Consider the following 15,871-nt stretch of genomic DNA (forward strand, 5'->3'; position numbering starts at 1 on the left):
TGATTCCCCTCGAAGGACACACCACTGGGGACATCCTATTCACAAAGCTGGAAGAATTGTTTACGCAACATGGCCTGTCATTCGAAAAAGTCAACTTTGTGGTCACCGACAGGGCTCCTGCTATGGTGAGTAGACACAGGGGCCTGGTCAGCAGGTTGAAGGAAATTGCCCCACAAATGAATGGCTTGCATTGTCTCATCCATCAAGAGTGGCCTGTGTGCCAGACTAAACAGTGAGCTAAAAGATGTGATGGATAAAGTAATGCGCATAATCAACTTTGTCAGGGAGACCTCACGCACCCAAGAACGTATTTTCCGCAAGCTTGTGACAGAATCAGAGGCGGCCACCCACGATGATCTCCTTTCACAACGACGTGCGCTGGCTGAGTAAAGGAAAAACTCTAGAACGATTCTGTGAACTACATGACCAGGTTGTGGATTTTCTCAGAAAAAGCCAAATGAGGGCAGCAGTTGACCGCCTTCGTATTCTGGAAATTGAGGAATTCCTCTCTGTTGCTTTTTTGGCTGACATATTCTGTCACTTAAACGGGTTAAATCTGCGGTTACAAGGAGGAGGGACAGCAGTCGTGGACATGGTGGAACAACTTGAGGCCTTTACTAAGAAGCTTGAGTTGTTCTATTTGGACTTGTCATCCGGAAGGCTACTGCACTTCAGCACACTGAAGAAACGACAGGCAGAGGGACCAGGCCGCAGCATTGTCAGAGATGGAAGATTTCATCTAGCAGCTGAGGGACAACTTCTCCACCAGATTTGAAGACTACAGCGTGACCAAGGATATCATTGCGTTTGTACGTGATCCATTCACAGTCCGCCCAGGTGGAGAATTCTCCTCTCTTGCTAAGAAAACGATACCCTCGCTGGAACTGGCCGCAATTCAAACTGAGCTGGGCGGACTGTGCAACTTTCCCGTTAAGTAAGTAACTTAGTATTTAATAAATAGTCATAGGCTACTGACATTATTGTGATTATTATTAGTGGTTATCCAGGGATATTTTAGGTCTCATGCTGACAGTATTTTCTGTTTTGTTTTGTCATTACAGTAGCAGGTTATCCCGAGACTCCCGATACAGACATTCAGACACAGACATCGCCTTTTTTTCTTTAAATGATTGTTTTATGTAGGATGCAACCTTTTTGGCCAGTTGCAATTGTAAGTAGGCCTAATAAATAAATAAATAAATAAATCCCACTTCTATTAGGCCTTTTTTATTTTACAACTGCGACCTGGCCAAGATAAAGCAAAGCAGTGCGGAATAAACAAAACGTACAGCCAATAACACAATAGAAAATCTATATACAGTGTGTGCAAATGTAGTAAGTTATGGAGGTAAGGCAATAAATAGGCCATAGTGTTAAAATTATTACAATTATAATTTAGTATTAACACTGGAATGATATATGCAGAAGATGATGTGCAGATAGAGATACTGGGGTGCAAATGAGCAAAATAAATAACAATGTAAATTACAATATGGGGATGAGGTAGTTGGGTGGGCTAATTACAGATGGGCTGTGTACAGGTGCAGTGATTGGTAAGCTGCTCTGACAACTGATGCTTAAAGATAGTGATGGAGATAAGTGTCTCCAGCTTCAGAGATTTTTGCAGTTCGTTCCAGTCATTTGCAGCAGAGAACTGGAAGGAATGGCGACCAAAGGAGGTGTTGGCTTTGGGGATGACCAGTGAGAAATACCTGCTGGAACGCATACTACGGGTGGGTGTTGCTATGGTGACCAATGAGCTATGATAAGGCGGGGATTTGCCTAGAAGGGATTTATAGATGACCTGGAGCCAGTGGGTTTGGCGACAAATATGTAGTGAGGGCCAGCCAACGAGAGCGTACAGGTCACAATGGTGGGTAGTATATGGGGCTTTGGTGACAAAACGGATGGCACTGTGATAGACTACATCCAATTTGCTGAGTAGAGTGTTGGAAGCTATTTTGTAAATGACATCGCCGAAGTCAAGGATCGGTAGGATAGTCAGTTTTACGAGGGCATGTTTAGCAGCATGAGTGAAGGAGGCTTTGTTGCGAAATAGGAAGCCGATTCTAGATTTAACTTTGGATTGGAGATGCTTAATGTGAGTCTGGAAGGAGAGTTTACAGTCTAACCAGACACCTAGGTATTTGTAGTTGTCCACATATTCTAAGTCAGAGCCGGCGAGAGTAGTGATTCTAGTCGGGCAGGCAGCGTTCGATTGAAGAGCATGCATTTAGTTTTACTACCGTTTAAGAGCAGTTGGAGGCCATTGAAGCGGAGGTTTGTTAACACAGTGTCCAATGAAGGGCCAGATGTATACAAAATGGTGTCGTCTGCGTAGAGGTGGATCTGAGAGTCACCAGCAGCAAGAGCGACATCATTGATATACACAGAGAATAGAGTCGGCCCGAGAATTGAACCCTGTGGCACCTCCATAGAGACTGCCAGAGGTCCAGACAACAGGCCCTCCGATTTGACACATTGAACTCTATCTGAGAAGTAGTTGGTGAACCAGGCGAGGCAGTCATTTGAGAAACCAAGGCTATTTAGTCTGCCAATAAGAATGCGGTGATTGACAGAGTCCAGATTGTCTAGCCCAGCTGATTTGTAGTGGTCCAGATTTTGCAGCTCTTTCAGAACATCAGCTATCTGAATTTGGGTGAAGGAGAAGCGGGGGGGGGGCATGGGCAAGTTGCAGCGGAGGGTGCAGAGCTGGTGGCCGGGGTAGGGGTAGCCAGGTGGAAAGCATGGCCAGCCGTAGCAAAATGCTTGTTGAAATGTTTGATTATCGTAGATTTATCGGTAGTGACAGTGTTTCCTAGCCTCAGTGCAGTGGGCAGCTGGGAGTAGGTGCTCTTATTCTCCATGGACTTTACAGTGTCCCAAAACTCTTTGGAGTTAGTACTGCAGGATGCAAATTTCTGTTTGAAAAAGTTAGCCTTTGCTTTCCTAACTGATTGTGTATATTGGTTCCTGACTTCCCTGAAAAGTTGCATATCGCGGGGGCTGTTCGATGCTAATGCCGTACGCCACAGGATGTTTTTGTGCTGGTCAAGGGCAGTCAAGTCTGGGGTGAACCAGGGGCTGTTCTTAGTTCAGAATGTTTTGAATGGGCCATGCTTATTTAAGATGGAGAGGAAAGCACTTTTAAAGAATAACCAGGCATCTACTGACGGAATGAGGTCAATATCCATCCAGGATGCCCGGGACAGGTCAATTAGAAAGGCCTGCTCGCTGAAGTGTTTTAGGGAGCGTTTGACAGTGATGAGGGGTGGTCGTTTGACCGCGGACCCATTACGGACGCAGGCAATGAGGCAGTGATCCTGGTTAAAGACAGCAGAGGTGTATTTAGAGGGTAAATTAGTCAGGAGGATATCTATGAGAGTGCCCATGTTAACGGATTTAGGGTTGTACCTGGTAGGTTCCTTGATAATTTGTGTGAGATTGAGGGCATCTAGTTTAGATTGTAGGACGGCCGGGGTGTTAAGCATATCCCAGTTTAGGTCACCAAGCAATACTACTCTGAGGATAGATGGGGGGCAATCAATTCACATATGGTGTTCAGGGCTGAGGGGGGTCTGTAGCAAGCAGCAACAGTGAGAGACTTATTTCTGGAAAGGTGGATTTTTAGAAGTAGAAGCTCAAACTGTTTGGGCACAGACCTGGATAGTATGATAGAGCTATGCAGGCTATCTCTACAGTAGATTGCAACTCCGCCCCCTTTGGCAGTTCTATCTAGACGGAAAATGTTGTAGTTGGGAATGGACATTTCAGAATGTTTGGTGGCCTTCCTAAGCCAGGATTCAGACACTGCTAGAACATCAGGTTTGGCTGAGTGTGCTAACGCAGTGAATAACTCAAACTTAGGGAGATGGCTTCTGATGTTAACATGCAAGAAACCTGGTCTTCTAGTGCGTTGGGTACAGAGAAAAAAAGGGGGCGATTTCCGGAATAGATTCAGGGCATTATGTACAGACAAGGATATGGAAGGATATGAGTACAGTGGAGGTAAACCTAAGCGTTGGGTAAAGATGAAAGAGATAGCATCACTGGAGGCACCGATTGAGCCGGTCTCCGCGTGTGTGGGGGGTGGGACAAAGTATATATCTGAGACAGGTTGAGCAGGACTGGGGGCTCTACATTGAAAAAGTATAGTTAGAACTAACCGAAATAGCAATAGGCAAGGCATATTGACATGGGAGATAGGCATAAAGCAGTCACAGGTGTTATTCGAGAGAGCTAAGACAACAGCTGGTAATGGCGACGAAAGTTTGAGCTGAGGCTAAACAGATCAACAGGATGGGTTACCGTATAAAGGAACAGTCCAGCAGGCATCAGCTGTGTAGCTGAGTGATCATAAGGTCCGGTGAACAGCAATAAGTAAGTCCGGGAGCAGTTCAGTGGCTGCTACGCTACAGGCGAGCTGGAGGGACGGCTGTTGATTGCGTGTGCTAGCGGGCTGGGGCTAGCAGATGGTTCTTCGTGGTCGTCGCAACGGGAAGCCTGTTGAAACCACATCAGACGATTACGTCGGCAGACCAGTCGTGATGGATCGGCGGGGCTCCGTGTCAACACTAGGAGGTCCCGTCCGGTTGACAGAGAGGTAGATAGCCGGGAGATGGGCCTGGCTCGAGGCTAGCTCAAGGCTAACTGGGGTTAGCTTCAGGGCAGTGGTGATTAGCCAACAACGACAACAGCCATTTGGTTGCAGCTAGCTACTTGCGATGATCTGGTGTTAAGGTCCAGTGATTCAGTGATTCCGGCAGAAAATCCAATATGCTCTTGCTCGATAGCGCGATGTTGATTGCGCTGCGGTTGCAGCTTTACGTTTCAGCACCACAAATGGTCCGCTGCCTGCTTTATTAGTTGACTGTCTCCTGCATTCTCACTCCTCATTAATTAAGTTAAAATGTAACTTTTGCATTATTTAGGTAGGGTCACTTCCTTCTTGGGACATTGCATTTGGGACTTTTTGCATCTCAGGTCCAAGATCATTTTATTTAATGAAAAAAATATTCATAATTGCTTTGGGGGGCCAAATAATATTGCCATATTTGGCCCGCGGGCCCCCAGTTGGGGAACTCTGCTCTACCCCAATAGGTCTGTTTCTCTTGATCCAGTGCCATTGATTAGGTCTTTTTTGGTATCCAAGACAATGTTCATTTTGTAACATCGGTGAACTATCCGTAAGTATGCTATCTTGATGACTGAAGATATCCACATTTCGCCCATCAGATGCAGGAGTTCTGGAGCAAGGGCGTGCTAACGGCCAAGACGCGGTGCTGGGCCCAGGGCATGGATGGCTGGCGCCCCCTGCAGGCCATCCCGCAGCTCAAGTGGTGCCTGCTGGCCAGTGGACAGGCGGTGATGAACGAGACGGACCTGGCCACGCTCATCCTCAATATGCTCATCACCATGTGCTCCTACTACCCCAGCAGGTAGGGAGAAGATCCTCAGTTATAACTCTTTTTTTTAACTGTCTCTTTCTTCTCTCTCACTCGACCATCCCCCTCTCTCTCTTTTGCTGACACAAAGTTGAAAATGTGAAAATGTGTCTGTCTTTCCCCAGGGACCAGGACAATGCCATTATTCGTCCCTTACCCAAGATCAAGAGAATGGTCAGCGACAACACCTGCCTCCCTCACATTGTCCAGGTGAGCAGAACCAGCCTATTATTAGGTCTATCCTTCCTACCTCAATGGGACTTCCTGGTTAAATAAAGGTCAAATGTGTAATATTTCCTCTCTTCACCTCCCTATATAAAAAATACCCTGATGAAGGTTGCTTGAGACCAAAACGTTGGTCAAATAAGATCCATTCAATTGTTGGAATCAACATTAAAAGTGAGCTGGATAAAAAAATATATTTAAAAAATTGAGCAAATGTCATGTTTTCTGTTCCCTTCTCCAATCAGCTTCTACTGACCTTTGACCCCATCCTAGTGGAGAAGGTGGCCAACGTGCTGTACCTGGTGATGCAGGATAACCCCAACCTGCAGCGCCTCTACCTCACCGGCATCTTCTTCTTCATCATGATGTACACCGGCTCCAACGTGCTGCCTGTGGCCAGGTCCGAGATGCACATGTACACACACGCATGTCATACACACACATGCGCACTAACACTTTGCTCTTCAGATAGGTCTTTTAAGTTGTGCGTTTGGACTCTGTCACATCTTGTGTTTTTCTTTAGGTTCCTGAAGTACTGTCACCTGAAGCAGGCCTTCAAGTCAGAGGAGGCCAAAGGTACAGATATCGTCCAGCGCAGTGTGCTGGGGCCGGTGCTGCCTGAGGCCATGGTGTGTTACCTGGAGAACTACGAGGCAGAACGCTTCTCTGAGATCTTCCTGGGAGAGTTTGACACGCCGGAGGCCATCTGGAGCAGCGAGATGAGGTAGACACAAGCTGTCTGTCTGGGGGGAGGTCTAACAATTGTTTTGAAGAAGATTTTTCTATAAGTTTGTCTACATCTACCTCTTGTGTGTTGGTTTGTGTGTCTGATGTGTGTGTCATCCCCCCTGCCCCCCTCCAGGCGGATGATGATTGAGAAAATTGCGACCCACCTGGCTGACTTCAGCCCACGGCTGTACAGCAACACACGGGCCCTCTACCAGTACTGCCCCATCCCTGTAGTCAGCTTCCCCCAGCTGGAGAACGAGCTCTTCTGCAACATCTACTACCTCCGACACCTGTGTGACGCCAACCGCTTCCCCAACTGGCCCATCCGAGAGCCCGTATGTTCAATGTCTGTATGTGTGGGGGGGGGGGGGGGGTATTGACTGTGTGAGTCTTGAGAGAAGGGGCTTGTGAAAGGTTGATTTGAAGTTGCTTGAAGTGAAAGTGTGTATGAAAGGTGTTAGTGTATGAGCGAGATGGAGACTGTTAATAGTGCTCTGTGTTGTTGTCTGCCACCTGCAGGTGAAGCTGCTGAAAGACACCCTGGAGGCCTGGAAGAGGGAGGTGGAGAAGAAGCCTCCCTCCATGTCTGTGGACGACGCCTACGAAGTCCTCAACCTGCTCAAGGGACAGGGACAGTAAGTGGCCTTGCAAACATAAAGAAGAAGCTTCTCCCTCTCCTCTACAAGAGGTCTATCGGTACTCTGTATATGGAATATGTTTGATTTTGGTTTCTCCACAGACACGAGGAGAGTAAGATCAGGAAGGCCTACTTCAGACTGGCCCAGAAGTACCATCCGGACAAGAACCCAGAGGGCAGGGTACGTTACGTCACCATTTCTGCACCCTATTTCCTACGTAGTGCACTATATAGGGAATTAGGTGCCATTTGGGACACAGACATCATCCGAGTTTGAGGAGTTTTCCATCCCTGTCTTGACGCATTACCTTCATTGTTCAGAGGGGTGTGTGTTAATAACTGTCTCTGTGTGTTCAGGATATGTTTGAGAAGGTCAACAAGGCCTATGAGTTCCTGTGCACCAAGTCGTCCCGCATCATCGACGGCCCCGACCCCGAGAACATCATCCTCATTCTCAAAGCCCAGAGCATCCTCTTCAACAGACACAAACAAGGTCTGGCACTAATACTCTCTGCAGTTTTCTCCACTGTCTGTAGTTATGTTATACGCATCAAAAGTGAATACACATGGAAGGTGCGTCACAATCGCTAAATGTAAACACAATTAGAGACACCATCATTTTTGGAGGCATGATATTGACGTGGCAGTGTTGCTGTAGCTAGCAAAAGAGTGTAGGAGCAATCGCTAACTAGCTGTATAAAAAAAATATTTAAAAAATCCATTGGCTGGTTTGCTAAGCGTCTGGGTCATTAGCCACCGCAAATCTCTTTGCTAGCAAACGTGACGCTGTCTCCAAAACTGCAAGGTGTCTCCAGTAGTGTTTACTTTTTGACACTTTTGATACTTTCCAAGAGTATTATTAATGTAAACTGTTGTTGTCCTCTTGTCAACAGAACTTGAACCCTACAAGTACGCCGGCTACCCCATGCTCATCAAGACCATCACCATGGAGACGGGTGATGAGCAGCTGTTCTCCAAGACTTCCCCCCTGCTCCCGGCTGCAATCGAGCTGGCCTTCCACACGGTCAACTGCTCCGCCCTAAACGCTGAGGAATTACGCAGAGAAAGCGGCATTGAGGTATAACTAACAACACTACTGGCTATTCGGATATCATGATCATATTCATTAGGCACCAAACGGAAGTAAACGGACTGAAACAGGGAGTTGTCCAATAAGAAATGCTAGTTTTCCTTTTCCATTGCAAAAAGTGTTGCTATGTTTTGAAACAGTGTGCACTAATGAATACGACTCAGATACTACTGTTGCAACAATATTCACCTTTTCTGATCGACATTCCTACATTCATACTTTCATGGTTTATAACATGATCTAAAAAAAGTATCCCCCACCCTTTCCGCCAGATTCTGTTGGACGCCCTATCCCGGTGTGTCGCTGTTTTAACCGCTTCCAGCAAGTCTGATGACATGGCTGTTCAAGTAAGACCACCAGATCCACAGTGTAGAGCCGTGGCTGAGACACATATACGATTCCCCCACCGGAGACTGGGGTTCATTCCTCGTGTCTACCCTTTCCACTGTTTCTGTCTTCCCCTCTAATTTCCTTACTGTCTGAATAAAGTGTAAAATCCCCTTTTATTTATATATATATACATATATATTAGAATACAGTGCTAATAATGTGACATAGATGTTTGTGGATGTTGTGTATTCTTAAATAAATATATATATATATACACACACACACACACTACCGTTCAAAAGTTTGGGGTCACTCAGAAATATCCTTGTTTTCGAAAGAAAAGCAATTTTGTTGTCTATTAAAATAACATCAAATTCATCAGAAATACAGTGTAGACATTGTTAATGTTGTAAATGGCTATTGTATCTGGAAACGGAATATCTACATAGGCGTACAGAGGCCCGTTATCAGCAACCATCAGTCCTGTGTTCCAATGGCACGTTGTGTTTGCTAATCCAAGTTGATCATTTTAAAAGCCTAATTGATCATTAGAAAACCATTTAGCAATTATGTTAGCAGAGCTGAAAACTGTTGTGCTGATTTAAAGAAGCAATAAAACTGGCCTTCTTGAGACTAGTTGAGTATCTGGAGCATCAGCAATTGTGGGTTCGATTACAGGCTCAAAATGGCCAGAAACAAAGCGACTCCGGGATGCTGACCTTCTAGGCAGATTTGCAAAGAAAAAGCCATATCTCAGACTGGCCAATAAAAAGAAAAGATTAAGATGGGCAGTCTGAGATATGGCTTTTTCTTTGCAACTCTGCCTAGAAGGTCAGCATCCCGGAGTCGCCTCTTCACTGTTGACGTTGAGACTAGTGTTTTGTGGGTACTATTTAATTAAGCTGCCAGTTGAGGGACCTGTGAGGCGTCCGTTTGTCAAACTAGACACTCTAATGTATATGTCCTCTTGCTCAGTTGTGCACTGGGGCCTCCCACTCCTCTTTCTATTCTGGTTAGAGCCAGTTTGCGCTGTTCTGTGAAGGGAGTAGTACACAGCGTTGTACGAGATCTTCAGTTTCTTGGCAATTTATCGCATGGATAGCCTTAATTTCTCAGAACAAGAATAGACTGACGAGTTTCAGAAGAAAGTTCTTTGTTTCTGGCAATTTTGAGCCTGTAATCGAACACACAATTGCTGATCCTCCAGATACTCAACTAGTCTCAAGAAGGCCAGTTTTATTGCTTCTTTAATCAGCACAACAGTTTTCAGCTCTGCTAACATAATTGCAAAAGGGTTTTCTAATGATCAATTAGTCTTTTAAAATGATCACCTTGGATTAGCAAACACAACATGCCATTGGAACACAGGACTGATGGTTGCTGATAATGGGCCTCTGTACGCCTATGTAGATATTCCATTAAAAATCAGCAGTTTCCAGCTACAATAGCCATTTACAACATTAACAATGTCTACATTGTATTTCTGATCAAATTGATGTTATTTTAATGGACAAAAAAATTGCTTTTCTTTCAAAAACAAGGAACTTTCTAAGTGACCCCAAACTTTTGAACGGTAGTGTATATATACATATATATTAGAATACAGTGCTAATAATGTGACAGATGTTTGTGGATGTTGTGTATTCATATATATGTAAGCATACACAACATCCACAAACATCTATGTCACATTATTAGCACTGTATTCTAACCCATACATGTCTGGCTGGACATTAGTGGTTCAGTGTTGAAAGGGGCTGTGTTGTGTTGCCTGTGCCTAGGTGTGCGGCCAGGTGTGTAAGTGCTACAGTGTAGCGGCTCAGTTTGAGGAGTGCCGGGAGAAGATAATCGAGCTCCCTAACATCATCAGGGACCTGTGTCACGTGCTCTACTATGGGAAGGTGAGATCTCTACTTAATCATGTAACAACAGCCTTGTATCGCTGGCTCTGTATACACTGTGATACCACTCTATCATCCAATGCAGAAAGGGCAAACATAAAAAATAAAAATAAAGAGATTTTAAAATTGAGCCTATACATTCAATTGAAAGCAATTTCTCTTGTACTCTCTCAGGGTCTCCCGCGGACGGCGGCGCTGGCTGTGCAGTGCGTCAGCTCCTTCGCTGTGGATTACTTCCTGCAGACGCACCTGTACCATGCCGGCGTGCTCTGGCACCTCCTGGTGCACCTGTTCAACTACGACTACACGCTGGAGGAGAGTGGCGTGGCCACCAGCCAGGACACCAACCAGCAGGAGGTGGCCAACAGCCTGGCCAAGCTTAGCCTAGTGGCCCTTAGCCGTCTGGGAGGCTACACCCCGCCACCCCCACCCCCCGGAGAGGGAGGTGTAGTGGAGACTAACGGGGTGGAGGGGCAACCCCCGGAGAACCCGACGATTCGTAAGAGCCTGGCAGCCATGCTCACCCCCTATATTTCAAAGAGGTTAGGGTCGGTGGCACCGGCTGAGGTTAGTGATATGGGAAACTGTAAAAGGTAGATATGCAGATTAGACACAATAACACACATACTCATAGACCCACTAGTTAAAACACTCTTGACGATATACTATGATATGCCACACTTCACACACACATTCACTCATGCTTCTGTTTCCATGTCTACTAGGTGTTGAAGCTGCTGAACAGTAACTCCGAGAACCCCTACCTTATCTGGAACAACGGGACCCGGGCCGAGCTGCTGGAGTTCCTAGAGGACCAGCAGGAGGCCAACATCAGGAGGGTGAGCAGAGCAGAGCACACGGACTGGCTCTATCATATGTTTCAGCATGGACGTCCGTTATCGCGGTAGAATTGGGTCGTGTTCATTAGGCACCATACAAAAGGAAATGGTCTGAAATGTGGAGGGACTACCCAATTAGAAACTCTTGTTTTCCGTTGCAGTGTTTTGGAATGTTTTCTATTGCATGCCCTAATTAACATGACTCTGTATTATTGGGCATCCTGTGTTGTGAGTATAGTCATGTCTCTCTCTGTCCTAGGGGGAGAACGATAAGAGCTTTGGCTCAGAGTTTGTGTTCAGCGACCACGGTAAAGAGCTGATCGTGGGCGAGATCTTTGTCAGGGTCTACAACGAGCAGCCTGCCTATCCTCTGGAGGTGAGCCCCAACACTCGGTGTAGCGTTTGACCTTGCCCCATACTCCTCCCAGTTACTGTCAACCACTGTTCAAGCAAATTGCTACTAACAACATTGTAGTCATTGTCATGTTCATAGTCATGTCATTAAGTAGCACTCAGTCACGGTAATCCATTTGCTTCATGCAGCTCACAGTAATATCTGAAAACCTGCAGGTAATTATCTGGTAATACCTAGGTATTTAGCTACAATAATATCATTAAATAGAACGCTAGTAATTTGTTGTATTTCCATTGCTATATCCATCCATAGATTTAGTTTGAAACGCCAGATACAAGGTGTTATAAGCTGTATTATAAGCCTATAACCATGTCTCCCTGGTCTCCATGGTCCAGTACCCCAAGGCGTTTTCAGCCAGCCTGCTGGACTACGTGGGCTCCCAGGCCCAGTACCTCACCACCCTGCTGGCCATGTCCCAGAGCAACAAGGTGGAGTCCCAGCAGCATGCCGAGAGGCTCCGCTGGGCCGAGATGGCCCTGGAGGCCCTCCGCAACGTCATCAAGAACAACCCAGGTACACAACAACCTACTTCTATGATTTCTACAGTCACCCCTACTACTACTGCAGTCAAAACGACTACTACCATTTATCCCACTACTATGAAAAGTACGTTTTAAGATTGCTGAAGCAAGCACACACATTTTGCTTTAGGAGAGTTAAGAAATGCCCCTCCTAGTAGTTTTTTGAACTGTCTTCGTTGCCTTTTCTCCTCACCTGAGCTAACTGAAAGTGTGCTCATTGGTCTTTGTGGTTTGCTGACTTGACTCTTTGTGACCCCCAGGTTCGGAGACGGAGTGCATCGGCCATTTCAAGCTGCTGTTCTCCTTGTTACGGGTTCATGGGGCTGGGAAGGTACAGCAGCTAGCACTGGAGGTAAAACAGAACTAAAATATTCATTGTTTTATTTCATTATTGACTGAATTTGTTATAGAACATTTAGTAGAACACTTTCATGTGATATCCTGTGGGACACATACAGTGGGGAAAAAAAGTATTTAGTCAGCCACCAATTGTGCAAGTTCTCCCACTTAAAAAGATGAGAGAGGCCTGTAATTTTCATCATAGGTACACGTCAACTATGACAGACAAATTGAGAAGAAAAAAATCCAGAAAATCACATTGTAGGATTTTTTATGAATTTATTTGCAAATTATGGTGGAAAATAAGTATTTGGTCACTTACAAACAAGCAAGATTTCTGGCTCTCACAGACCTGTAACTTCTTCTTTAAGAGGCTCCTCTGCCCTCCACTCGTTACCTGTATTAATGGCACCTGTTTGAACTTGTTATCAGTATAAAAGACACCTGTCCACAACCTCAAACAGTCACACTCCAAACTCCACTAAGACCAAAGAGCTGTCAAAGGACACCAGAAACAAAATTGTAGACCTGCACCAGGCTGGGAAGACTGAATCTGCAATAGGTAAGCAGCTTGGTTTGAAGAAATCAACTGTGGGAGCAATTATTAGGAAATGGAAGACATACAAGACCACTGATAATCTCACTCGATCTGGGGCTCCACGCAAGATCTCACCCCGTGGGGTCAAAATGATCACAAGAACGGTGAGCAAAAAACCCCAGAACCACACGGGGGGACCTAGTGAATGACCTGCAGAGAGCTGGGACCAAAGTAACAAAGCCTACCATCAGTAACACACTACGCCGCCAGGGACTCAAATCCTGCAGTGCCAGACGTGTCCCCCTGCTTAAGCCAGTACATGTCCAGGCCCGTCTGAAGTTTGCTAGAGTGCATTTGGATGATCCAGAAGAGGATTGGGAGAATGTCATATGGTCAGATGAAACCAAAATAGAACATTTTGGTAAAAACTCAACTTGTCGTGTTTGGAGGACAAAGAATGCTGAGTTGCATCCAAAGAACACCGTACCTACTGTGAAGCATGGGGGTGGAAACATCATGCTTTGGGGCTGTTTTTCTGCAAAGGGACCAGGACGACTGATCCGTGTAAAGGAAAGAATGAATGGGGCCATGTATCGTGAGATTTTGAGTGAAAACCTCCTTCCATCAGCAAGGGCATTGAAGATGAAACGTGGCTGGGTCTTTCAGCATGACAATGATCCCAAACACACCGCCCGGGCAACGAAGGAGTGGCTTCGTAAGAAGCATTTCAAGGTCCTGGAGTGGCCTAGCCAGTCTCCAGATCTCAACCCCATAGAAAATCTTTGGAGGGAGTTGAAAGTCCGTGTTGCCCAGCGACAGCCCCAAAACATCACTGCTCTAGAGGAGATCTGCATGGAGGAATGGGCCAAAATACCAGCAACAGTGTGTGAAAACCTTGTGAAGACTTACAGAAAACGTTTGACCTGTGTCATTGCCAACAAAGGGTATATAACAAAGTATTGAGAAACTTTATTTTCCACCATAATTTGCAAATAAATTCATTAAAAATCCTACAATGTGATTTTCTGGATTTTTTTTTCTCATTTTGTCTGTCATAGTTGACGTGTACCTATAATGAAAGTTACAGGCCTCTCTCATCTTTTTAAGTGGGAGAATTGCACAATTGGTGGCTGACTAAATACTTTTTTCCCCCACTGTATATACTTGCAAACGTATCTGTTTTCGAAATCAACCAATCAATCAGCCCATATGCATGCACTGTATATTTCAATCCCTGACCTGAGACCTGTTTTTGTGTCCTCCCTAAGGTTGTGAACACAGTTACCTCCAACCAGGACTGTGTGGCCAACATCGCTGAGTCCCTGGTGCTGTCCAACTTACTGGTGCTACTGCACTCTCTGCCCTCAAGTAAGACCACAGAACACCTACTGCATCTAGTCCTTTCTGCTAGCTATATACACTTTTATTCAAAAATGACCTGTCTGATTTTCTGTATCCCTTTCAGGCCGGCAGCTTGTACTGGAAACTTTATACGCCTTGACCTCCAACACCAAGATAGTCAAAGAAGCTATGACTAAGGGTCAGTATTATGCCGATTTATTGTTAGTTCTTGAATATACAGTATAATATTCTGTTGTGTATATGGGCTTATATCATCGTCTGTTGCCATGGGTAACCGTCCCTCTTTCCCTCCCTCTCTCCTCCAGGTGCGTTGATCTACCTACTGGACCTCTTCTGTAACTCCACCCACCCCCAGGTGCGCTCCCAGACGGCCGAGCTCTTCTCCAAAATGACCTCTGACAAGCTGGTGGGGCCCAAGGTGAGGCAGTGTCCCTGTGTGGAGGATGAAAGGGAGAGACCTATCCCTCTGTAGAGACTACTTTAGTACTGCGTCCCAAATGGCAACCTATTCCCTATTTAGTGAATAGGGAAAAGTAGTGCTCTAAATAGGAACTAGGGTGCCATTTGGAAGTATTTTTGCCCTCACTCATTCTCTGTCCCACATCTTCTGTCCTCTCTCTCCCTCATCCCTCTCTCTCTCAGGTGCGTCTGACTCTGATGCGCTTCCTGCCGGGCGTGTTCATGGATGCCATGCGGGACAACGCGGAGGCAGCAGTGCACATCTTCGAGGGGACGCACGAGAACCCGGAGCTCATCTGGAACGACGGCTCCCGGGAGACTGTCTCCACCACTGTCCGGGAGATGATGCTTGAGTACGCAACCACCTTTCTCTCGCTCTCTCACACACACACACACACACACACACACCATGTGGCTTTGTAGTCGTTAGGCCCTAAATTGTTCCTGACCCTGAAAGTGTTGACATAATGACAGCACAATATTTAGCTGTGAAATGATGTAATACACCATTTATACTGTATATTTGATTTGTGTCTTTTGTACGATATATTCCTCCTTATCCTCTGCAGGCACTTCAAACAGCAAAAGGATAATCCTGATGTCAACTGGAGAGTAAGTGTATCCATATTCAATGTAATGCTGTTCTGTATGTTGTGGATTTCATCGTAGGCCTACAGAGAATAAGAATAAACGCTCAAACAACAAAATAATCACATGGGATGCCATTGTACTAATGTTTATGATATACGGTGTGTTGACAGCTGCCAGAGGAGTTCACGGTGGCGTATGGGGCGGGGCAGGGTGAGCTGGCGGTGGGCGGAGTCTTCCTACGTATCTTCATCGCTCAGCCAGGCTGGGTGCTGCGCAAACCCAGAGAGTTCCTAGTGTCCCTCCTGGAGACCCTTACTGAGCTGTACGAGAAAAACAACCCCAATGTGAGTACACACACGTGTTCATCTCCTTGCGACCATGAGATTATCTCGCTGAGTGAATTTAAAGCACATTTGGTACACACACACACTTCCTGTAACTGAGCAGAAAA

The 15,871-nt window shown here is 45.8% G+C and overlaps 1 protein-coding gene across 2 annotated transcripts in view; it reads left to right on the top strand.

The window, feature by feature from the left end:
- The window catches only part of LOC311145646 (dnaJ homolog subfamily C member 13-like), a 60,557-nt gene that overhangs the window by 35,986 nt on the left and 8,700 nt on the right, over positions 1–15,871 (top strand). For both annotated transcript variants that reach the window (XM_084181913.1, XM_084181914.1), the window contains exons 28-49: positions 5,236–5,438; positions 5,570–5,654; positions 5,915–6,069; positions 6,193–6,393; positions 6,532–6,733; positions 6,918–7,033; positions 7,138–7,216; positions 7,393–7,528; positions 7,929–8,113; positions 8,398–8,472; positions 10,237–10,356; positions 10,531–10,923; positions 11,082–11,195; positions 11,455–11,571; positions 11,946–12,123; positions 12,392–12,483; positions 14,277–14,376; positions 14,474–14,548; positions 14,676–14,788; positions 15,013–15,182; positions 15,399–15,441; positions 15,591–15,764. In XM_084181913.1, coding sequence (XP_084038039.1) covers positions 5,236–5,438; positions 5,570–5,654; positions 5,915–6,069; positions 6,193–6,393; positions 6,532–6,733; positions 6,918–7,033; positions 7,138–7,216; positions 7,393–7,528; positions 7,929–8,113; positions 8,398–8,472; positions 10,237–10,356; positions 10,531–10,923; positions 11,082–11,195; positions 11,455–11,571; positions 11,946–12,123; positions 12,392–12,483; positions 14,277–14,376; positions 14,474–14,548; positions 14,676–14,788; positions 15,013–15,182; positions 15,399–15,441; positions 15,591–15,764 — 3,126 coding nt within the window. The remainder of the gene's footprint in view (positions 1–5,235; positions 5,439–5,569; positions 5,655–5,914; positions 6,070–6,192; positions 6,394–6,531; positions 6,734–6,917; positions 7,034–7,137; positions 7,217–7,392; positions 7,529–7,928; positions 8,114–8,397; positions 8,473–10,236; positions 10,357–10,530; positions 10,924–11,081; positions 11,196–11,454; positions 11,572–11,945; positions 12,124–12,391; positions 12,484–14,276; positions 14,377–14,473; positions 14,549–14,675; positions 14,789–15,012; positions 15,183–15,398; positions 15,442–15,590; positions 15,765–15,871) is intronic.

This window comes from Coregonus lavaretus, assembly GCF_964263955.1.
Source record: "Coregonus lavaretus genome assembly, chromosome: 2".
NCBI classification, from domain to species: domain Eukaryota; kingdom Metazoa; phylum Chordata; class Actinopteri; order Salmoniformes; family Salmonidae; genus Coregonus; species Coregonus lavaretus.